Source organism: Diabrotica undecimpunctata, chromosome 5 (assembly GCF_040954645.1).
Source record: "Diabrotica undecimpunctata isolate CICGRU chromosome 5, icDiaUnde3, whole genome shotgun sequence".
NCBI lineage: Eukaryota > Metazoa > Arthropoda > Insecta > Coleoptera > Chrysomelidae > Diabrotica > Diabrotica undecimpunctata.
Genome location: NC_092807.1, coordinates 16,874,131 through 16,893,160, shown reverse-complemented (window position 1 = coordinate 16,893,160; position 19,030 = coordinate 16,874,131). Strand labels below are relative to the sequence as shown.

General features: G+C 33.2%; 1 protein-coding gene across 2 annotated transcripts in view; it reads right to left on the bottom strand.

Moving 5' to 3' along the window:
- Positions 1-802: 802 nt before the first annotated feature.
- LOC140441117 (nucleolar protein 4) overlaps positions 803-19,030 on the bottom strand; it is a 553,801-nt gene continuing 535,573 nt past the window's right edge. For both annotated transcript variants that reach the window (XM_072531571.1, XM_072531572.1), the window contains one exon: positions 803-17,290. In XM_072531571.1, the coding sequence (XP_072387672.1) occupies positions 17,127-17,290 (164 nt within the window). In that variant the 3' untranslated portion in view covers positions 803-17,126. The remainder of the gene's footprint in view (positions 17,291-19,030) is intronic.

The window sequence follows — 19,030 nt, the reverse complement described above, 5'->3', positions numbered from 1 at the left end:
AGTCATTATCACTGACAGAGATCGAAGTTGACATAGTTGCCAAAGTATAAAAAAATCCTGAATCCATTTTAAATCAAATAGGTCACATAATTATTGCAAAAGTGGATTATACAACAAAACAAATTCATATTTAATGTAAATAAATAGAAACAAAACAAGAGTTCAAAAATAATCTTGTAAAAAACAATTTGAGCTGCTTGTATGCGTCGTATAAAGGTGTAAAATGGAATACTTAAACAAAACAACACTTTTTTCATGATTTATTAACATTAGTCAACACCGCAACTATCAAATAAGTGTTACCAATTTATGCCAAAATATCACCTTCGTTCGATTACAGTTACAGTGTGTTCCGAACAAATGTTCTTCATAAAAACGCTTAATAATGCATTTATACAAATTAAATGAAACATATTGTGTATTTCTTTAAGTTAATATTAATAGAAATCTTTAAATATTATTTCTACGCGTATATAATAAAATATGTCTAGTGGCTGTAATGCCAGTGTACTCGGCAAAGTGATTCTAAAAAAGAACACACCTATCGCCTAAATATTTCGTGTTGGTATCATGTGACCTCACGGGCTATGACGCGGATGACGTGCAACGGTGAGTAAATTAGATGAAGTATAGTTTTATCTTTTATTTCATTTTATCTTTTATTTTAAAAATATCTATTTTTTATCTTTAGTTTTTCTTGAACTTCGTTTGACCACCACCAGGTATCTTTATTCTCAAACTTCATTCCTGAGGTTATTCCAATTATTTCAATAGCAGCGGGGAAAGAGTAATAAAACACGAATAAATTATGGACATTTTATTATTACATCATTCTGGCAGTGAATTCAGATCAAAGTACGATTCGACAATTCAAAACATTTAAAGGGAACGAAGATTATTGTTGGGTAGAGAATTGAATGCAATAGACACGTGCAAACCAAGTCAAAATGTTCGACAGGAAATATGTTTGCAAAACTGGTCCATATCTAAACATTTATCAATCACAAAATTGCAATTGGAAAAATTTGGTTTAGCTTAACATTACAATTATAATTTTATAGGTAGGTAATTCAAATTTAAAATGTACAGAGTGCTATCCCGAAACAATATTTTTATTATATATTAGGTAGACTGTACACTGTGGTCGATTTATTAATTATTGTTATGACTGATCAATTTAATTTGATCCGTAAAACAATTACGGTGTATGCTATTTCACATTTATATAATAAAAAAAAAAATTGAGTTTTGTGCTGTGATCCGTAAAACAATTACGGTGTATGCTATTTCACATTTATATAATAAAAAAAAACAATTGAGTTTTGTGCTGACAACTACTCTTTCATGAGGAATTTATAACCTTCTATAAGAAGGAAATTCTGAAAATTAATAAAAATTTTACACACTATCAAGTTTTTTGAGAACATGCAGCTTTTGCCAGTTTGACCTATATTTTAGAAGTGTGTACAAGTTATACAGTATTTTTTCAATTACTTGATGTATTAATCCAATATAAAACATACAATACTGCCATGCAGCAGGTGAGATGTACTGGCCAGAGGATTTTTCAAAAAAGAAAATGAATACATTTATTACAGCTACCATAAAACGAAAGGTAAGTTTGGGACCATAATAGAATTGTTAACAAAAAAGCAAAATACCTCATTAAATACTTTAAACCGATCAGCACACGAATCAGCTACTTAGAATAAGAGGCAAATTGTTCTTTTTTTAATATTAGCTTCACAAATTTATGCGCTCCAACAAAAGACAAAGAACGTATGTCCCGGTATAGTCCAAGAGATTAAATCCCAACGTCTTAGATGGGCTTGCCATGTCCATACACTCCCTAATAACCTCTTTGCCAAATTAATATGGGAGGAAGCCCCCACAGGAAGAAGACCCTTAGGACGTCCACGAATGTGATGGAGGGACAATATATGGTCAGATCTAAGAACAATGGGACTGCTCACTGACCCAACTATTATGGACGACCGTTCAAGATGGAAGCAAGTTGTGCAGTCAGCCAAAACCCACCCCGAGTTGTAGTGCTACGAGAAGAAGAAGAAGTATGTCCCGGACACTATATTAAGATCAAAATCGGAGAATTTAATGCACTTATAGATATGAAAGTAACTTAGAAATCGTACAACTGATTTCAATCAAACTTCGTACACAAGATGAATGAAGCTAAAATTAGAATCAAACGACAAAAAATGGATCATTTGCATTTGATGGATCACACCATGAAAGATCACACCCTTATAAAAGCCAGAAACTCCTCTATATTATAATATAATGGATATTCGAGACAATATATCAGCAACAGATCGCGAGTTTTGGTGGGTGCAAAACAAAGGAGCCAGAATTTCAATAGCAAAGGAGAAGAAAATATCAAAAGTACTAGTTACAACAAAAAAAAACTTTTAGATGTACCCAACACACTAGAAATACAGGGTGAGTCATAACTATTGGGACATAGACTAAGGACAGATTATTTGGACCAAAATATGGCTATTGGGCCAAATATGCCTTAATAAAATGTTGCTGAGAAAAAAGATACAGGGTGTTAAAGGTAATTTTTGTTTTTCGTTTTTTGCTAATAGTTTCCCTGTATATTTATAAATTGCTATCAAAATTGGCTTAGAGGCATAATCTTAGACAAGAAATAGTATTTTATTTACAATTCCACTATCAAATACCAAACTAATAAACAAAGTTACAACTAACGTAAGGTTTCCGTTTTGACGATAAATCAAAACTAAACACACTTTAACTTAAAAGAACTCACAAAAACTCAAACTAAATGTTCTACATGGTCTCCTCCGATTTCTATGCCTTTTTCTAATTCTTTTTATAAAGGATTTTCGGACGTTAAAAAAAAATATTATTCTGTCCCCTTATAAGATTAGCTGCATTTTGAATGTATCTCCAAAGTTCGTCTCGTGTATTAATTTCATTGGCATAAACTATGGACTTCATATGTCCCCAAAAATAAAAATCTAGCGGGTTGTACTCAGGACTTCTTGGTGGCCATTGAAAATCACTGCCTCTGCCAATCCATCGTTGAGGAAATACGTCATTAAGATGATTTCTAACAGCTAATGAAAAATGAGGTGGCGCTTCATCCTGCATAAACCACATTTTTCTTCTTACATCCAGTGACAGATCATCTAAAATATCACTAAGAGTATTTTCCAAAAAGAATAAATAAGAATATCCATTTAAATTCGGAGGAAGAACATAAGGCCCTAGTAGTTGGTTGCCTATAATGCCACACCAAATATTCAATTTAAACTCATGCTGAAAATGTCTAGCTTTAATAGCATGCGTGTTTTCTTCTTCCCAATAATGACAATTTCCCATAATGCCCTTAATGCCAATTAAAAACCCCTCGTCTGGTAAAAGTTGCTTCGTCGGTGAACACAATATTCTTAATAAAGTGTCTGTCATTGCGATGTTTATTCAGAATACGTTGGCAAAACTGTAACCGTCGTGGAAGATCTGTTGGAAGTAAATTTTGAACAGGAGTGAAGTGATAAGGATGGAGGTTCTCTTTTTTTAGAATTCTAACAATAGACGACTGACTTACTCCTGTTGCTGCTGATAGATGTCGTGAACTTATTTCAGGATTTTCATCTACTCGAACCAAAAGTTCATCTTCTTGATTAGGTGTGATTTGTTTCGGTCGACCACCCCGATTTTTAGTGTGAAATGACCCAGTTTCACCTAAACTACGATATAATCTTGCAAAAGTTTTGTGATTTGGTTGCCTTCTGTTTGCGTATAACATTCCAGACCTTCTGGCTTCCGAGCGACCGCAAAAATTTTCTTGTGCGTATACGCAAATCATATCTCGCATTTCTTCATTAGTAAAATGATTGTGACGAGGCATTTCAATCAAAAAAAGTAATGATTACTTTTAAAAAATGCAACATTACACTACACTGTCACATCAAAAATAATTTACTCTGAACAAATGACATTTACCAACAACAATTATCTGACAGTCCAAAGCATACTTTTCATAAATGAAATAATATTTGAAATCCTTTTTTAAGACTCTAAGCAGTTCGACTGCGTTTTTATCGAAAACGGTTGAAAATTAGAAAAAGTTTAGACTCAATTTGATCATTAGGAATGATCCACGTGGCGCCCTCTATGACAAAACGTAAAATTGTAAATCAAATACTATTTCTTGTCTAAGATTATGCCTCTGTGCCAATTTTGATAGCAATTTATAAATATACAGGGAAACTATTAGCAAAAAAAACAAAAATTAACTTTAACACCCTGTATCTTTTTTCTCAGCAACATTTTATTAAGGCATATTTGGCCCAATAGCCATATTTTGGTCCAAATAACCTGTCCTTAGTCTATGTCCCAATAGTTATGACTCACCCTGTATATCAAAGTTATTTTTAAAATAAAGAATATAACAGAGAAAATGTTTAACTTGACCGAAATGTATTTCTGGCAATGTTCAGCTGGAACGCCAAGGCGAGAAAGAGTAACAAACGATCGCATAAGGCAAATCATGAGTACCCAACATAAATTATTAACAGACGATGTTAAAACAAAACAATCAATGCGGTTTGGATATGTACAGAGAATGGCTGAAGACCTACTGCCGAAGCGAATTCTAAAATGGAAAAACCATGAAAGGCGAACGAGAGGAAGACCTAGGCGAAATTGGCGAGAGGGTATCGACAAATAGATGCTGGGGAGGAATCTGGAAGAAGACCTATGGGAAGATAGAGACCAGTGGAGACTAGGAATCAAAATATGACGTAGGACGCTATGAAGCGAAATGAAAATGCAGTAGATGAAAGCATAATATCCAATAAGCAATTGGATTAATGTAACACAAGAATTACGTAAGGCACAGATGTCTTCGGAAGAAAGGGTCCTTTTCTGGACAAATTTATACTGGGAAATAAAAAAATACCAATAAAAGCATCGAATGAAAAATTCACAGCTAAATTACCATTATATTCGTAACGTATGGAAGCCAAAACCGGACAATCTAGAGGACACATGGGCCAAAATCAACGATATGGCGAAAAAAACAAATAATACAGAAAGAAAACCCTAACGGGACAGAATATGGAGTGAATGAACCAAAAGAGCAATAGAAAATAAAGATGTAATAGAAAAAATTAAATAGAAGCAATTAACAAAGGTTCTGCAACTGTTTTCAAGTGACATGTCAAATTAAAAAATATTATGTTGATATGGAGTTAAGCCACAATTAATTGTAATAAAAATTACATTTTTACATGTACAACCAACAAGTTCTTAGTTGGTTATGTTTTTTTTTTAAATTGATGGTTGACTTATGACTTAATTGGCCACGAGATTATAGGCAATAGCCTTCTTTCGGTCGACAAAAATTTGAGGGTGGTGGAGAAGCAATTTAGCTGATACAGAACATAAGAGTCATAACTGAAAGGTTAACCAGACTAATGGGAACTGAAAATGAAGCTAAGAAAAAGAAGAAAGGACTGAAAAGAAAAATGTATGAAAAAATAAAACTAATGATTATGAGAAGACAGTAAGTGAATGATAGAAGATAAATACCTCCAATAAACTGCTTGAAATTGCATAATGGATTGAGAAGAATAAGAAAACGGTTAAAAAATAATATTCAATTAACTTTATACTTAATAATGTATGTAAAAACTGGAATTTATTCAAATCAGTCAATACCAATAATTAATAATCGATTTAACACAAAATCTTGATGTATTTTAAAGCAATATCTATTTATGAATATGAACAGTTTCTGGAAAATATCACTAATACATTTTTTATATTAACAGTTTTCACTCATATGTGAATAATATTTGCATATGAAAACGCTGTCAAGCACAATATAAAGGAACCCAAAAAATTTAAGAATGCCGGTTTATTTTGATATTGATTTTAGTAAAAATATCTGCTTCCAATAAAAAAAAATCAGTAAATTATTCTTATGCTAGAAACATAATAAATAGTTTTCGGTTCTGAGATGATAAACAAATATATCTTGATAATATAAAATAAATAGCAATAAAATCAGTGGTGTAACACAATCAATATTTGGCAGCCCCACCACCCGAGAAGTGACGTAGGATGGTATGCCTGTCATGCATTCAAGGCTATTCAAAATTATGAACTTACGTTCAGTATTGTAACTTTGCTTAAAGTGTTTTTATTTTATTGTCATTTTCGGTAATTATTCTGCTCACTATGATGTGCATTTTCTTTTATTCAACCTACGGTTGCTCAAGTATAAAAAAAAAGAGAAACAAGGAAATAACCTATCCCTATTGCGTTAACCACGACCAGAAACTCACTATAGTGGAAAATAAACTGAAACTGTGTTTAGTAAATCACAAGCTGATCAGCAAAAATTACAGGGAAATGTGTCTTAGTGTGAATAGACTGCAGACTTTTAGAGCTAATGTCATTTATGTCTTTTAGATAGGTAATGCAAATGATAATGATGGTGACGCCCAGACTATTTCTTACGTCACAGCACAGAGGGAGTCAACAAAGAATGGTGTGGATGAAGATAGAAAAATTGGTGGGGCAAACTGTCATTGGTTAGCAGTGGAAATTTTGCAGTGTTTTTTATTGTTTTAATGTTTGCAGTGGTGAAGAAGACTTGAAAAGTTGATACTAATATACATATAAGTTGAATTTGTAGTCATTCAAGCGAAACCCGTATGTGACTACAATTTTACAAACAATACGGATTATTACGAATTATTTTCTATAAACCGTTATTCCGAAATTTATTGAGGTTTTCACTGGTGGGTAAGATAAATGAAAGAGGAATAACCATTATGTTTTTGAATAAGCCCATGTACTACGGTGCTGAACTTAACCTAAACACATTTCAAAACACCCTGTACAATCCTCATCACATCAATTTAGAAACTCAAAATAGTTTTTAAAGAACTGAAAATGAGATAAGCACATTTTATTTCATTGCACTTTTGTTTCGATTTTATTGCAAGATTTCCAATTTAATCAAAAATATTGCTATTTTTGATTAAATACTTTTTTTCTTTACTAATTTGTACGAGAAATATAAATAAATTGCACAGAAAAAAAAATAATTGAGAATAAATTATCAACGATTTGAATGTACCATTAAATTAGATGGTAGTATGTCATTATGCTCCTTATTGGTGCCTACAAGATTCATCAGTTACTCGTTAGTTAATCTTGCTATTAGACTTGCCATTATTAGTCCTTCAATTAACAGAGCATACAGATAATCATAAAAATATCGAAGGTTTTAACATAAAACGTCCTTAAACGGTTCCAAAGCGATTTCACAACATCTGCGATAGACATGACTTAGTCAAAGCAATCAAAATACACAGCCCAAACAACTTAAAGTGTCAGTTGTCGTTGAAAAGAGAAGGGGATACTAAATATGCAGATATATAAAAGCGACTAAAAACGGCAAAATCGACACTGTTGATGTGTTTTTAGACGATTTTGACCCTTGTTCGTCCTTTGAAACGTATACAACAGTTTTCCAGTCCTTTAAAATAGTTTTTCGACGCTGTTTATACCACTTTTTCTATTGGCGATGCGTAACATTGACTTGAGATAATGAAACAAAAAGAAATGCGATAAGATTGTCGCGTTTTGTTGCGATTGGGACATTTTGAACAAATTGAGTTTTACAGCTACTGTCGATGTTTGTCGATACTTTATTATTTGAAGTAAACTGCACAAAGAACAACTTCACTTGTCTAGTGTAACGGACAAGGAGATAGAATGGATCGAGGTGAATGAACGAGGTGAAATGTAGGTCTCTAAAAACGTGTCCTTGATGCTGCCAAACACAGCATTAGTGTACATTAACACTGGGACTGATGTATGTCATGTCAATTAGATGTTGTGTTTAAAGTTATTGCCAGAATCAAGAACAAATGCTAGCTTGTAGAAACTTGCCCAGTATATACCATATTTTCTATTTATAGATTTTAAGAAAGTTTATTTTTATACGGGACATGTATAAAGGATTAAAATGTCAAGTCTTACATCAGGTCAAATGCGATCACGATGAATGTTCACCTACTTTTTCTTGTTAGTGTTGGACGCTGTTATAAGGAAGGTTACAAAGAACCGAAGAAGGAAAATACAGTGAGATTCACCCACTCGTCTGAAGAACTTCGACCTCGTGGATGGCGTCTGGTTTACGGATGTGAAATTTAAATTAAATGCATTAAAGTGGCAAGCTTCAGGTATTGGAAGTTATACTTCTAAGACCAAGGAGATGATTGAATGTAGCAAATGTTGGAGATAAGACGGTCAAAGCAGACGACTCCTCTTGTATATCTAGAAATGGAAAAGATGATAAAGTCGCATTAGAAAGGCAAATATTGCATTTGTTTAACTTTACCCTATCTGGAGGAATAGATACATCTCCAGAAATACCAAGCCTCGCATCTTCAACACCAACGTTAAGTCTGTTGTCTTGTACGCTTGTGGAACCTGGAAAGTAGACAGAGAAATAACATCACAGCTCTAGGTGTTTATCAATCGTAGTCCAGACAAATCTTGAATATTTGGTGTCCTGAGATTATTTCAAACGATAAATTGTAGGGGGAGATAGGGCAAACAAGTGTTAAAATGCAGATAGGGGAAAGACAGTGCAGGTGGCTTAGCCACACTCTTAGAAAACCGATGTTAATATTAAAATAAGAGCTGCAATCCTTAAGAAGCCAGAAGGCGAGGTAGGCCACGAGGTACCTAGTGGAGGCCCACTGACAAGGAAGGACGTAGAGAAACCTCACTGAAAATAGAGACGGAGAAAGAAAATCAAGTAAATTATATACCTTGGTGGATGATGAAGAAACGCTTACCGATGTAGAAGCTTGCCTTAATTATATCGTATAAACGGATATGTCGTATAAATGGATAGAAACCACAGAAAAATCCTCATCATTTAGTGGTAGAAAAGCCCGAGCCAAAGGCTTGGCGCAGGGTAAAAACGCAGCGTAATCTTTAGGCTTCGTCAAGTCACTCCCGTTTTCAGTGAATCTACTACTATTATAACATAATATGCGCTTATTAGACTGCCTACTACTTTTAAAGCAATTATAATTTTAGACTGTATTTAGTTTACAGCGTTTACAACAGTTTTCTTATCTATTTACTTTGCCTGTCATACCCCTTCGTAAGCCGTGCTATATTATCGTGATGACCAACAGGTAGCCAATAGCGGCTCAACGTCGGATATTAGGGGACGCCCTGGTTTAATTAACCCTCTTAATTAAAAATAGACCAGAAACAATTACATTAAACAAGGAAGAAAAACAAAGCATCCTTACTTCGATGAAGAGCTAAAGCTGAGCAATAATGAGCCACAAAAGTACATAAAAGATCTTTCATCAGGTCGTAATGTGGAATGGTCTACTACAAATCCCCAACCAGATATTCAATAAATAAATACTAAAAGCTGATTAAAAGTAAAATCAACCTCTTGACTAGATTTACGAAAATGACTTACCTACTCGTTAAATAAAAATTTTGATTTTTTTTTTCAATTATACCAATTTTGGCTTTACTCATTTTCAATTCTCATTACAATTTGTCTACATTAACAAATACTTTAGCAGCGATAAAACATTTTTACAAAAATGTCGGCGCATTTTAGAATATTTACAATATTTCTTCTTTGGTACACTGAATTATAATAAATTCTTAACATCATATCAAATATAATAAAATATCCCCTGTAATAAAGTAGTAATTTTTCATATTTTTGATAAATAAATATTTTACATATTTAAAAAACATGATTTGTACATTTTTTAGCAATTTATCATACGAGGTTTAACTAGCAGCTGAATACATACATTTTATAGGAAATATATATACACATGTACAGCATGAAACGATTAAAATTAAAAAGAAGGAGCCTTGATAGAAGTCCAGTTGACTTTAATACTTAATTACACAATTTTGTCCCAATTTTTATTTCAAATCATATTTGTAACCAATAGAAATGATTAAATAAGTCGTTCCGTTTTTTGAGGAGTATTTATTTATAATTGTCATTTTTATTTCACTAGGTGTCCGTTTCTTTGATATTTTACCAGAAAAAAATCAATGAATTTAATGTCAATACCTTCTACATCTTTATTGATCTTAAATTAGCTTATGATAGACAGCTAGGAAGTAAATTGTATGAAGCCATGGACGAAGTTAACATCCCCGACAAAAATATTGTAATTCAGCTGTATAGAGCAGTGGCGGCTCGTATCACTTTAAGAAGGTAGTGCCAGAATTCGAGCAACTGCCTAAATTTTTAGTGACGGGTTCATGATATTGTCATAAAGGTATAAAATAGAAATTAAAAAAAAATAGGTGCGTAAAATATGTATCTACTATTTCTGGGATGCCAAGAAATTGACCAAAATTTATCAAAACGGTTTAATATGACTTAAAGTTTCCGATGGAGTGACTTGGAGTACAAGTAATGGAGTTTAAATATCTAGGAATCACATTGTCTAGCTACGGAAAACTCAAAACTGAAGTGGAAGATTAAGTGAATCGAGCAAACAGAGCCGCAAGCTGCCTGAATGGAACAATATGGAGAAATAAAAATATCGGGAAAGAAATGAAAGGCACAATTTACAAAACAGTCATCAGACAAATAATGACATGCGCGGCAGAAACTTGATCTGATACAGAGAGAACAAAAAGGATGTTAGAAACAGCAGAGATAAAGACACTTAGAAAAATTGATGGCAAGACACTATGGGGCAAAGGTAGAAGTACAGATATACGACGTAGATGCAAGGTGGAGAACATCAAGAACTGGGTAAAAAATAGAAGAGTAGAATGGAACGATCATATAAGCCGAATGACAACAAAGAGAGTAGTAAAGACGGCAAGAGACGGTTCCCCAATAGGAAGACGATCAGTTTCTTAAAATGTACATTCATGTGCATCATTTAATAAAACTCACAACGGAACAGCCCCAGAGGTAGTACTTAATTGCTGCATGTTTCATTTAGAAATGATTCGGGGAACTGATGCTGATAAGAAGAAAACTTCTCCGACATAAATAAATTAGAAGCAACTAAATGACCGGAGAAGATAAACCTTGTTTTTATTTGTAACAAAACTGCATCGCATATCTCTAAGGCTTCTCGTTTTCTGCTGAGCCTGTCCTCTTTAAGTCGCGCCTTTTTTTTATTGGTTCATCATTATCATTATCCGTTTGTCTCTGTGACGTATTTATTTCTTCTTGAATGTTATCAATAATGACGTCCATTTGCTCCCTTATACCTCCAATAGCTGCTTCAAAATTCAGCTAAATCAGTGCATACTTTTTGCAATTGATGAAAAATAATTTCAACTTGAGACATTATTTTATTATAATAAATATCCAAAATACAAAATGTGTATCCTGGAGCTTTAATGTATAACCATTTGCTTGATTAATGGATCACAAATCACGTGAAGTACTTTGTATAATGTCCATAACTGCAATGAGGTCTTTTCTATTTTCATGAACAGTATGAACAACCCGTGATTGAAAATTCCGTATTTATTGATAGAACATGCACTTATCATAATTAAATTCAATTGGTGTGCATAGCAATGAACCTAATTTGCAAGAGGATATGTCTCATAGGCACCACTCATAACAGATGCGCCATCATAACTTTGAACAATTAATTTGTTGGAGTATGTTTTAATAATGAATGTAAAACATTTAAAATACATTCAGCGATGGACTTAGCATCATGTGCGTCCAGCACATAAAATCTCCAAAATCTTTCAACTGATCGTCCTTAACACAAATATCAGAAAACTATAACTATTTGAAATTCACCAGCACGTCTGTCGTTTCATGGGCAATCACTGCAACATAAGGAGAATTTTCAATTTCTTTCTTAATTTCCTCGTGGTAAACATCCAACATGCACTCAAGGAGGTCATTTTGGGTTGTTTTTGAGGTACCTTTAAAAGATTTGGAACTTTTAATATGAACCTTTAAGTCATTGTCCAATTCGGCGCTAAAATTGACCAGCTCCTTAAACATGCCTCTGTTTTCTGAATTTGTGGTTTCGTCGTGACCTCTAAGAGCTAACTCAAAAGCTCCATAAAACCTTATACAATTTATGCTTTGATTCAAGACATATCGATTCTTATCCACCTGTTCATTTTGTTTAATTAGAGTATCACGATAAGGGCCTGTGTAGCGCAAGCGGTAGGATGCTTGCCTCGCAAGCCGGTGGTCCGGGGTTCGAATCCCACCGCCGGCAAGAACATCTAGACATTTTAAAAATGTCTATAGGCCCCAGGTCGACTCAGCCTGAATAAAAATGAGTACCTTGGGTAAAACCAGGGGTAATAATAGACGGTTGAAGCGTAGCACTGGCCATGTTACCTTCCTTGTATACCGTAGGCCCTAGATATAGCAGACTACCCTGCTATACTCCCAAAGCCGCGACAGCGGTATAAAACGGGAGACTATTATATTATCACGATAAACTGAATTTAATTGGGTTTATCAAGCATTGAAAAGCTAAAAACATTATTCAAGTGCACTTTAGATTTTTCATGGGATTTCATTTTCTCCCATATATGAACAAGATCATCGGTGATGATCAATTCTTTGACCAAGTCTCGTCACTTCCAAATAAAACGCATACAAAACAAAACAGTTTATTAGTTTGTTCGCAACCACACAACCAGCTATTTTTATCATAAATAGTTTTTAAACATATTACTAAATATATAATATAGCTCTATCTCTGTCACTCACATAGGATGCTCGTAAAATATTTCTCTTTTCATAGGAGCCACTATGATATTGGCACCAGCAAATTATCCGGTCCACAGTGAGAATTGTAATGCGCACGCAGTTGCCAGATTTCATATAATTTATTAAGATAAAAAGAAATACACACAAAATAATTAACAGACATTAAGATGTTTTAAAGATAAAAAAATATGTTTCTGCATAGTTAGCAAGACAGTGTCATGGCTCTATGGCACTACCTCACGGGCCGCCACTGGTATAGAGTTGGTTGTTGTCAGTCGAACTTTAAGACAATCAAATGGCGTTTTGTCCACCAATATTTTTTTTTGAAAAAAACTAATAAATTTGTTGTTAGGTACTTATAACTAGGGCTAATTAACAATTGATTGGCAGTTTAAAACTGTAAATCCAAGTGTAAATGTTAAATATATTTTAGAAGATACCTAAACTAATGCAATTAATATATGACTATTTGAGTACATGTGCATTATTGAAATACAAGATGATAAAATATCTTTAATAACAACCTAGCAAAATGGCGTTTTTATTGATGAATTATTCACAATGCCGTTTTTATTCATGAATTACTACAAGTCATATTGGAATTGGAAGGTAAAATTCAGGACAAAAGATCAGTTGGAAGACGTCAGAACTCGTAACTGAAAGACCTGAGGAGATGGTTTGACGGCTCATTAACAGAAATCTTTCGTGCAGCAGTTCCCAAAGCTAAAATTGCCATCTGGATCGCCAGCCTTCGACGGCGCAATAAGAAGAAGAACAATGCCGTCGTTTTAACGTATTCAAATTTATGAGAACTTAGTGCCTTAAATTATGAAACTGTACTATGATGTCAAAATGCACTAAAAGGGTTGGTGTTTGCCAAATTCTGGTGATGAGACGCATCTCTTCTTCAAGGAACTGTTGATAAAAAGTCAAATAATATCATCCTAGTTAGGGAATATACCAAAAAAGTCTGAATTTTTTTTAAATACTGAGTATTTGTCTTGCTAATTACCTAAACGTTGAGGTCGTATTATGACACCGTTCTATCCAATATTTATCGTTATCCATAATAATAAATCTAATTTTTTAAATCACTTAATAAAATAATATTTTTTACGTTAATTTGTACAATTTTTTTAAATTACACTTTCCCTGTACGTGACTAGATTCATGACAAGAATATATTCAATTTTTATTCTGATTGCAAATTTACGTTTCAACTGGACTCCAATCGCTCTCTTAGCAGCAAGGATGTAACATCACAAAAGAAATACATTTAAGTATGTACATAGTTACAGCGCAACAAAAATATTTTTCGACAGAACATAATTTGAACCACCAATTAGTGTTTTGGTGTTAATAAAAGTATTGATTCTTTTAATTTGTTTAACTTACCAAATATAACGTTTCTGTCGAAAATATTGTCTAGAAATCTGTAACTAATCATGGCATTTATCGATAGAAGTTATTCATATAGATGTAATATGTCACATTAGTGCGATTTTAAGTCGTTATTTGTTTTTCAGGCTGGATGCAAGCCCGAATTCAACAAACCGAATTGATTACGCTATTTACACGACAGTTCATTTTAAAATCATCAGACAAAATATATAGTATATATAATATACGAATCGGTGTAAACAAAAACATTTTAAGTAGTTTTTTTCATTTTTGACATTTTGATGGAAATTTGTTTTATGAACAGTATTGCCTCTTTTGGTGCAAAAACATTAAGTCTGGTCTTTCTATGCATGTTAAATAGGGAGCTGAAATATATCATTGTAAACTAAAAGATTCTATGTCAGTGACTTTGAATGTTTTTGTAGGCAACACTATCAACATCTATGTATTGTTCCGTAAATTATTGTGTTCTGTGAATCCCTGATTAAATAACCACACTTGTGATTGTTTTTGTGAGGTTAAAGTTGTTTTAGCACCATTTTATTGCATTTGTAAAAATTGCGATGGATGAAGAACAAATCATTACTAGCGACGGAAGAAAAGTAAAACATGAAACTAAGTGGAAAATATTTATCGTGAGAAAATTGAGTCAAAGGTGAAGAGTACATTGATTACAAAGGTAGAGTTGTACCAGCTATCACTGTTGGCGCTGATTGCAGGTAAGATACGTTTTGCAGTCGGTATAGCTCGATAATAAAATATTACATTGGTATTAAAATAATGTTCAATTAATATAGCCTATGTTGGCATTGTACCAATTATATTTTTTATGTAAGTAATAAACTAAGGTTTATTTCATCGAGACTTTTTAATTTCAGATGTAAGTGTACAGACCGCTTGCACAATCAAGCTGAAGAGATATTCGTTCATTCGAACACACTAGAAATTAAGAATGAGCAGGATATTTTTTTACAATCATTGATTACCTGCAACAATGTAAAAACTCAAACACCCAGAAAAAAAAAGGTGCGGAAGCGAGGGCTGCTCATAATGTACATTTTACATACGAGATACTTGTGGGTGCATCCAGAGAAAAGGTATGTTTAGAAGCATTTAAGTCGCTATATGGCATTAAAATAAATCGTATTAGAAGGCTTCTTTCATTATTATTAATGGTTAAAACTCCCAAGGATCTTCGTGGGAGAAAATGGGCACTAATGCAATCAGTGGTCATACCAGGTTACTAATAAGACAACATATTGAAAGTTATCCATTAAAAGAAGACTATATAATATTTGGACGCAAGACTGAATGTTACAATTTTATACAATATGTTTAAAGAGAAATACCCTGAATCAAAATGCAGCTATGAGTTATTCTTAGGATTTTTCAAGAACAACTTCAATTTACGATTTGATCGCCCCCAGATTGATTCATGCTGCACTTGTGAAGAACTAAATTAAAAATTGAAAATTCCTCATCTTAGTGATGCAGCAAAATGCTGGCGATGAAACGTTGCTGCTGAATTGATGATTCACAAGCGTAGATCAAAAAAATTGGAGGTCAAAATAAGAACCATACATTAAACAGAGTGTTTTTAGCCCTTACCGACAGTGGTCGGTTCAATCGAATTAAGCAGTATTATTCCACCAGAGGACACTCCTACCTTCCTTGTGATAGGGATTTTTCAATCATGAAGAGAAAACTAAAAAGACATGAAAGGGTATACAACTTACACCAAATAACCAAAATTATCATTACTTCGAGTATTAGGACAGATAAGTATACAGGCACAGAAAATATACTAGATTTTCAACATTGGTGACCAAACCTACTATAAAAAGATGTGCATTTCTGATTAAACAAGAGGAAAAAGTGTTCCTGCTAAGGATAAGATATCTTTTGTCATAAGTTCCTTAATGCACTTTACTTATGGAACAGTTAAAGGTGTGATTGTTTGTATTTCTTTTATTGACGGGTTATCGGAACAAACCCATAAACTTTCTCAAGTCAGCAATCAATCAATTGAATTTCCCACAATACTTTGTTATCTATCCGGTAAAGTACCACTTAAAAAACTGAAGCTCCAAGATTTTGGTAAGCTGGTACCCTATATACCTGATAGTGTCAGACATTCTTATTATAAATTAATGGATTGGCCAACAACTGATAATCTCAACGCTGGAGAAGATGAACATGATATTCAATAGGAAGAAACATGGCACTCTGAAGCATTCAAAAAATTACTGAATATTTGTATCTAAAATGTTTACTTAAAATTGTATTTTTTTAGGTTAAATATATATATTTTTAAACAAAATGAAGGTTTTTTGTGTCATTTTATAAATGTACTCAGGAATATCTAATATTACATCTAGAAGTGTCAAAAACACTCCTAAATTTTTTGGTTTTATTTAAATAACTAAAATAGAGTTATACCGTTTTTTCCAGTTTTCGGCAAAAATGGTTTTCATGACTTAGACCGTTTTTGTTTACACCGATTCATATATTATAGTGATATTTTACTGCACGAAAACACACTTAACATCAGTTACGTCATTGCATAAAATTTATGTCATATTTAGACGTGAAATTAATGTGAGTTGGTACCAAATTTATAACGTTGCCGTTCCATGGATTTGCCAATTCAATTAAATATACGGTAGATTATGTGTACACATAGAGCATTTTTTATCAATATAATACGTAGTACAAACAGGTAAAAATGTGCTTTGGATTAGTTAAAATCTTCACCTAAACCTGAATAATATTGAAAGATAAATTCATCACTAATGTGACATATATACTTACGAGGTACTTTAAATTTCAGTGTAATTACAAATACCTGTAGAAAGATACTCTCCAGAAAGTATGATTCTATATGAATACTTTACGTATCTTACATATGAAACTAAAAATTTATTAGAGGCATATACTACTGTTGTTGAATTAACAGCTGCTCCAACTCGTCTGCCGATCGAAGAAGGAAAGCTGCTGATTCACGGTATCCTGTGATCAACTGTCGCACTGCTGTCATTTCTCCTGCGCTTAGTTTGTGGTTCAGTATCGGTTTTTGTTTCATACTGAGATCGGCAGGACCTGAAAAAATATTATTATCTAGAGTGTTCATATTATTTTCATAAAAAATTACAAATTCTGGAACCAATTTTATTTCGACCTGACATAGATATAAGTAAAAATGCTTTCTAAAGGAACTATACAGTGTGTAAAAGCCAAATGGAATAAATTCATTATTTAGGTTACTGTACATATTTATAAAAAATCCCGAAACACGTCAAATTTAAATTATAACTTGACATTCTTTAACGTGAAAATGCAACCCCTACCTTCAACCCCCTTAGAATGACAGGTACAACCCCCAATTTTTAAAATAGGAAGTATAGGCTTGTGATATATCGTTTGAAAGGTCTTTTCATTCTCCATTCAAAAATGTTGTCGCTTTCAAGTTTATTAAGATTAATTAAGATAAAATAAATTAAAATCATGTGGTTACCGAAATTCGCTACAATACAATCAAAAACTAAAATATAATGCAAAACGTAATAAAATGTAGAACACGAAAAAAACTATGAATGTTAATGAAGTAGATGTTCAAAATGTTCACCGCGAACGTCTTGGCAACATCCTAATCTCAAATAAAACTGTCTTCTAACATTATTTAACATAACAGGCGTGATCGACCTAATCGCAAGCGTTATTCGTTCTTTTAAATAATTTAAATCAGAAGGTTTAGTTTTGTACACATGGCTCTTCACATATCCCCATAAAAAGAAATCTAATAATGTAAGATCAGGTGATCGCGCTGGCCATTCAATCGATCCTCGCCTCCCTATCCACCGATTGGGAAATATTGTATCGAGGTACTGCCGGACATTAAGTTGGTAATGTGGTGGTGCTCCATCCTGCTGAAACCATATCGTATTCGGTGGAACTTGAGGGTTTCCTGGATCAGGATATAAATTTGCCAACGTTGGAATGACATCATTTTGAAGTAGTGCCAAATAATTGTTGCCATTCAAGTTGCACTCAATGAAAAAGGGACCAATGATATTGTTTCCTACAATCCCTGCCCAAACATTAATCTTTTGAGGGTATTGAGTGTGTTCTTCTCTCATTCAGTGAGGATTTTCCGTGGCCCAGTAGCGGCAATTTTGCCGATTAGCATGACCGTTAAGTGAAGAAGTACACTCATCATAAAACATAACGTCTTCTAATTGGATAATATTGTTATCCAACATGTCCAGCTCATGTCTTCCATGAGCTCCTGAGTAGGTATCATCTTATAGGGATGCAATTTATTTTCTTTTAATATGTTTACTATCGATGTATGGCTAGCATTGAATGTAGTGGATGCCGGTCTACTCGATGTATGTGGATTTTCCTGAAACTCAAGCAACACATCTAATTTGAGTTCATCACTCAGTGCATTGGCAGCTGCTTTTTTTATCTGCCTTACATGACCAAACTCGCGAAACTGCTTCTCTATTTTACTTATTGTTCCTTGGGATATAGGCGGTAAATTAGGAAATTTCTCATGAAATAGGCGAGTTACTTCCTGTTGTGTTCGGGTGTTATCTCCGTAACCAATCATTTGTAAAACTGTTATTTTATGCATTTCCGTTAATCTAACCATTTTTCAGAATTGAATTGAACGAACTTTTTACTTAAATTAAAATACTGACAACTTAAATAAAACAATTTACTAATGCGTGTTAAAATAACGTTGCCACGGTAATTTTTTAAAGTTTTTTAATGGTTACCATCTAAAAACCACATTGCTATGGTTTTTGTTCACTTTCTCATTATCAAGACCTAAAC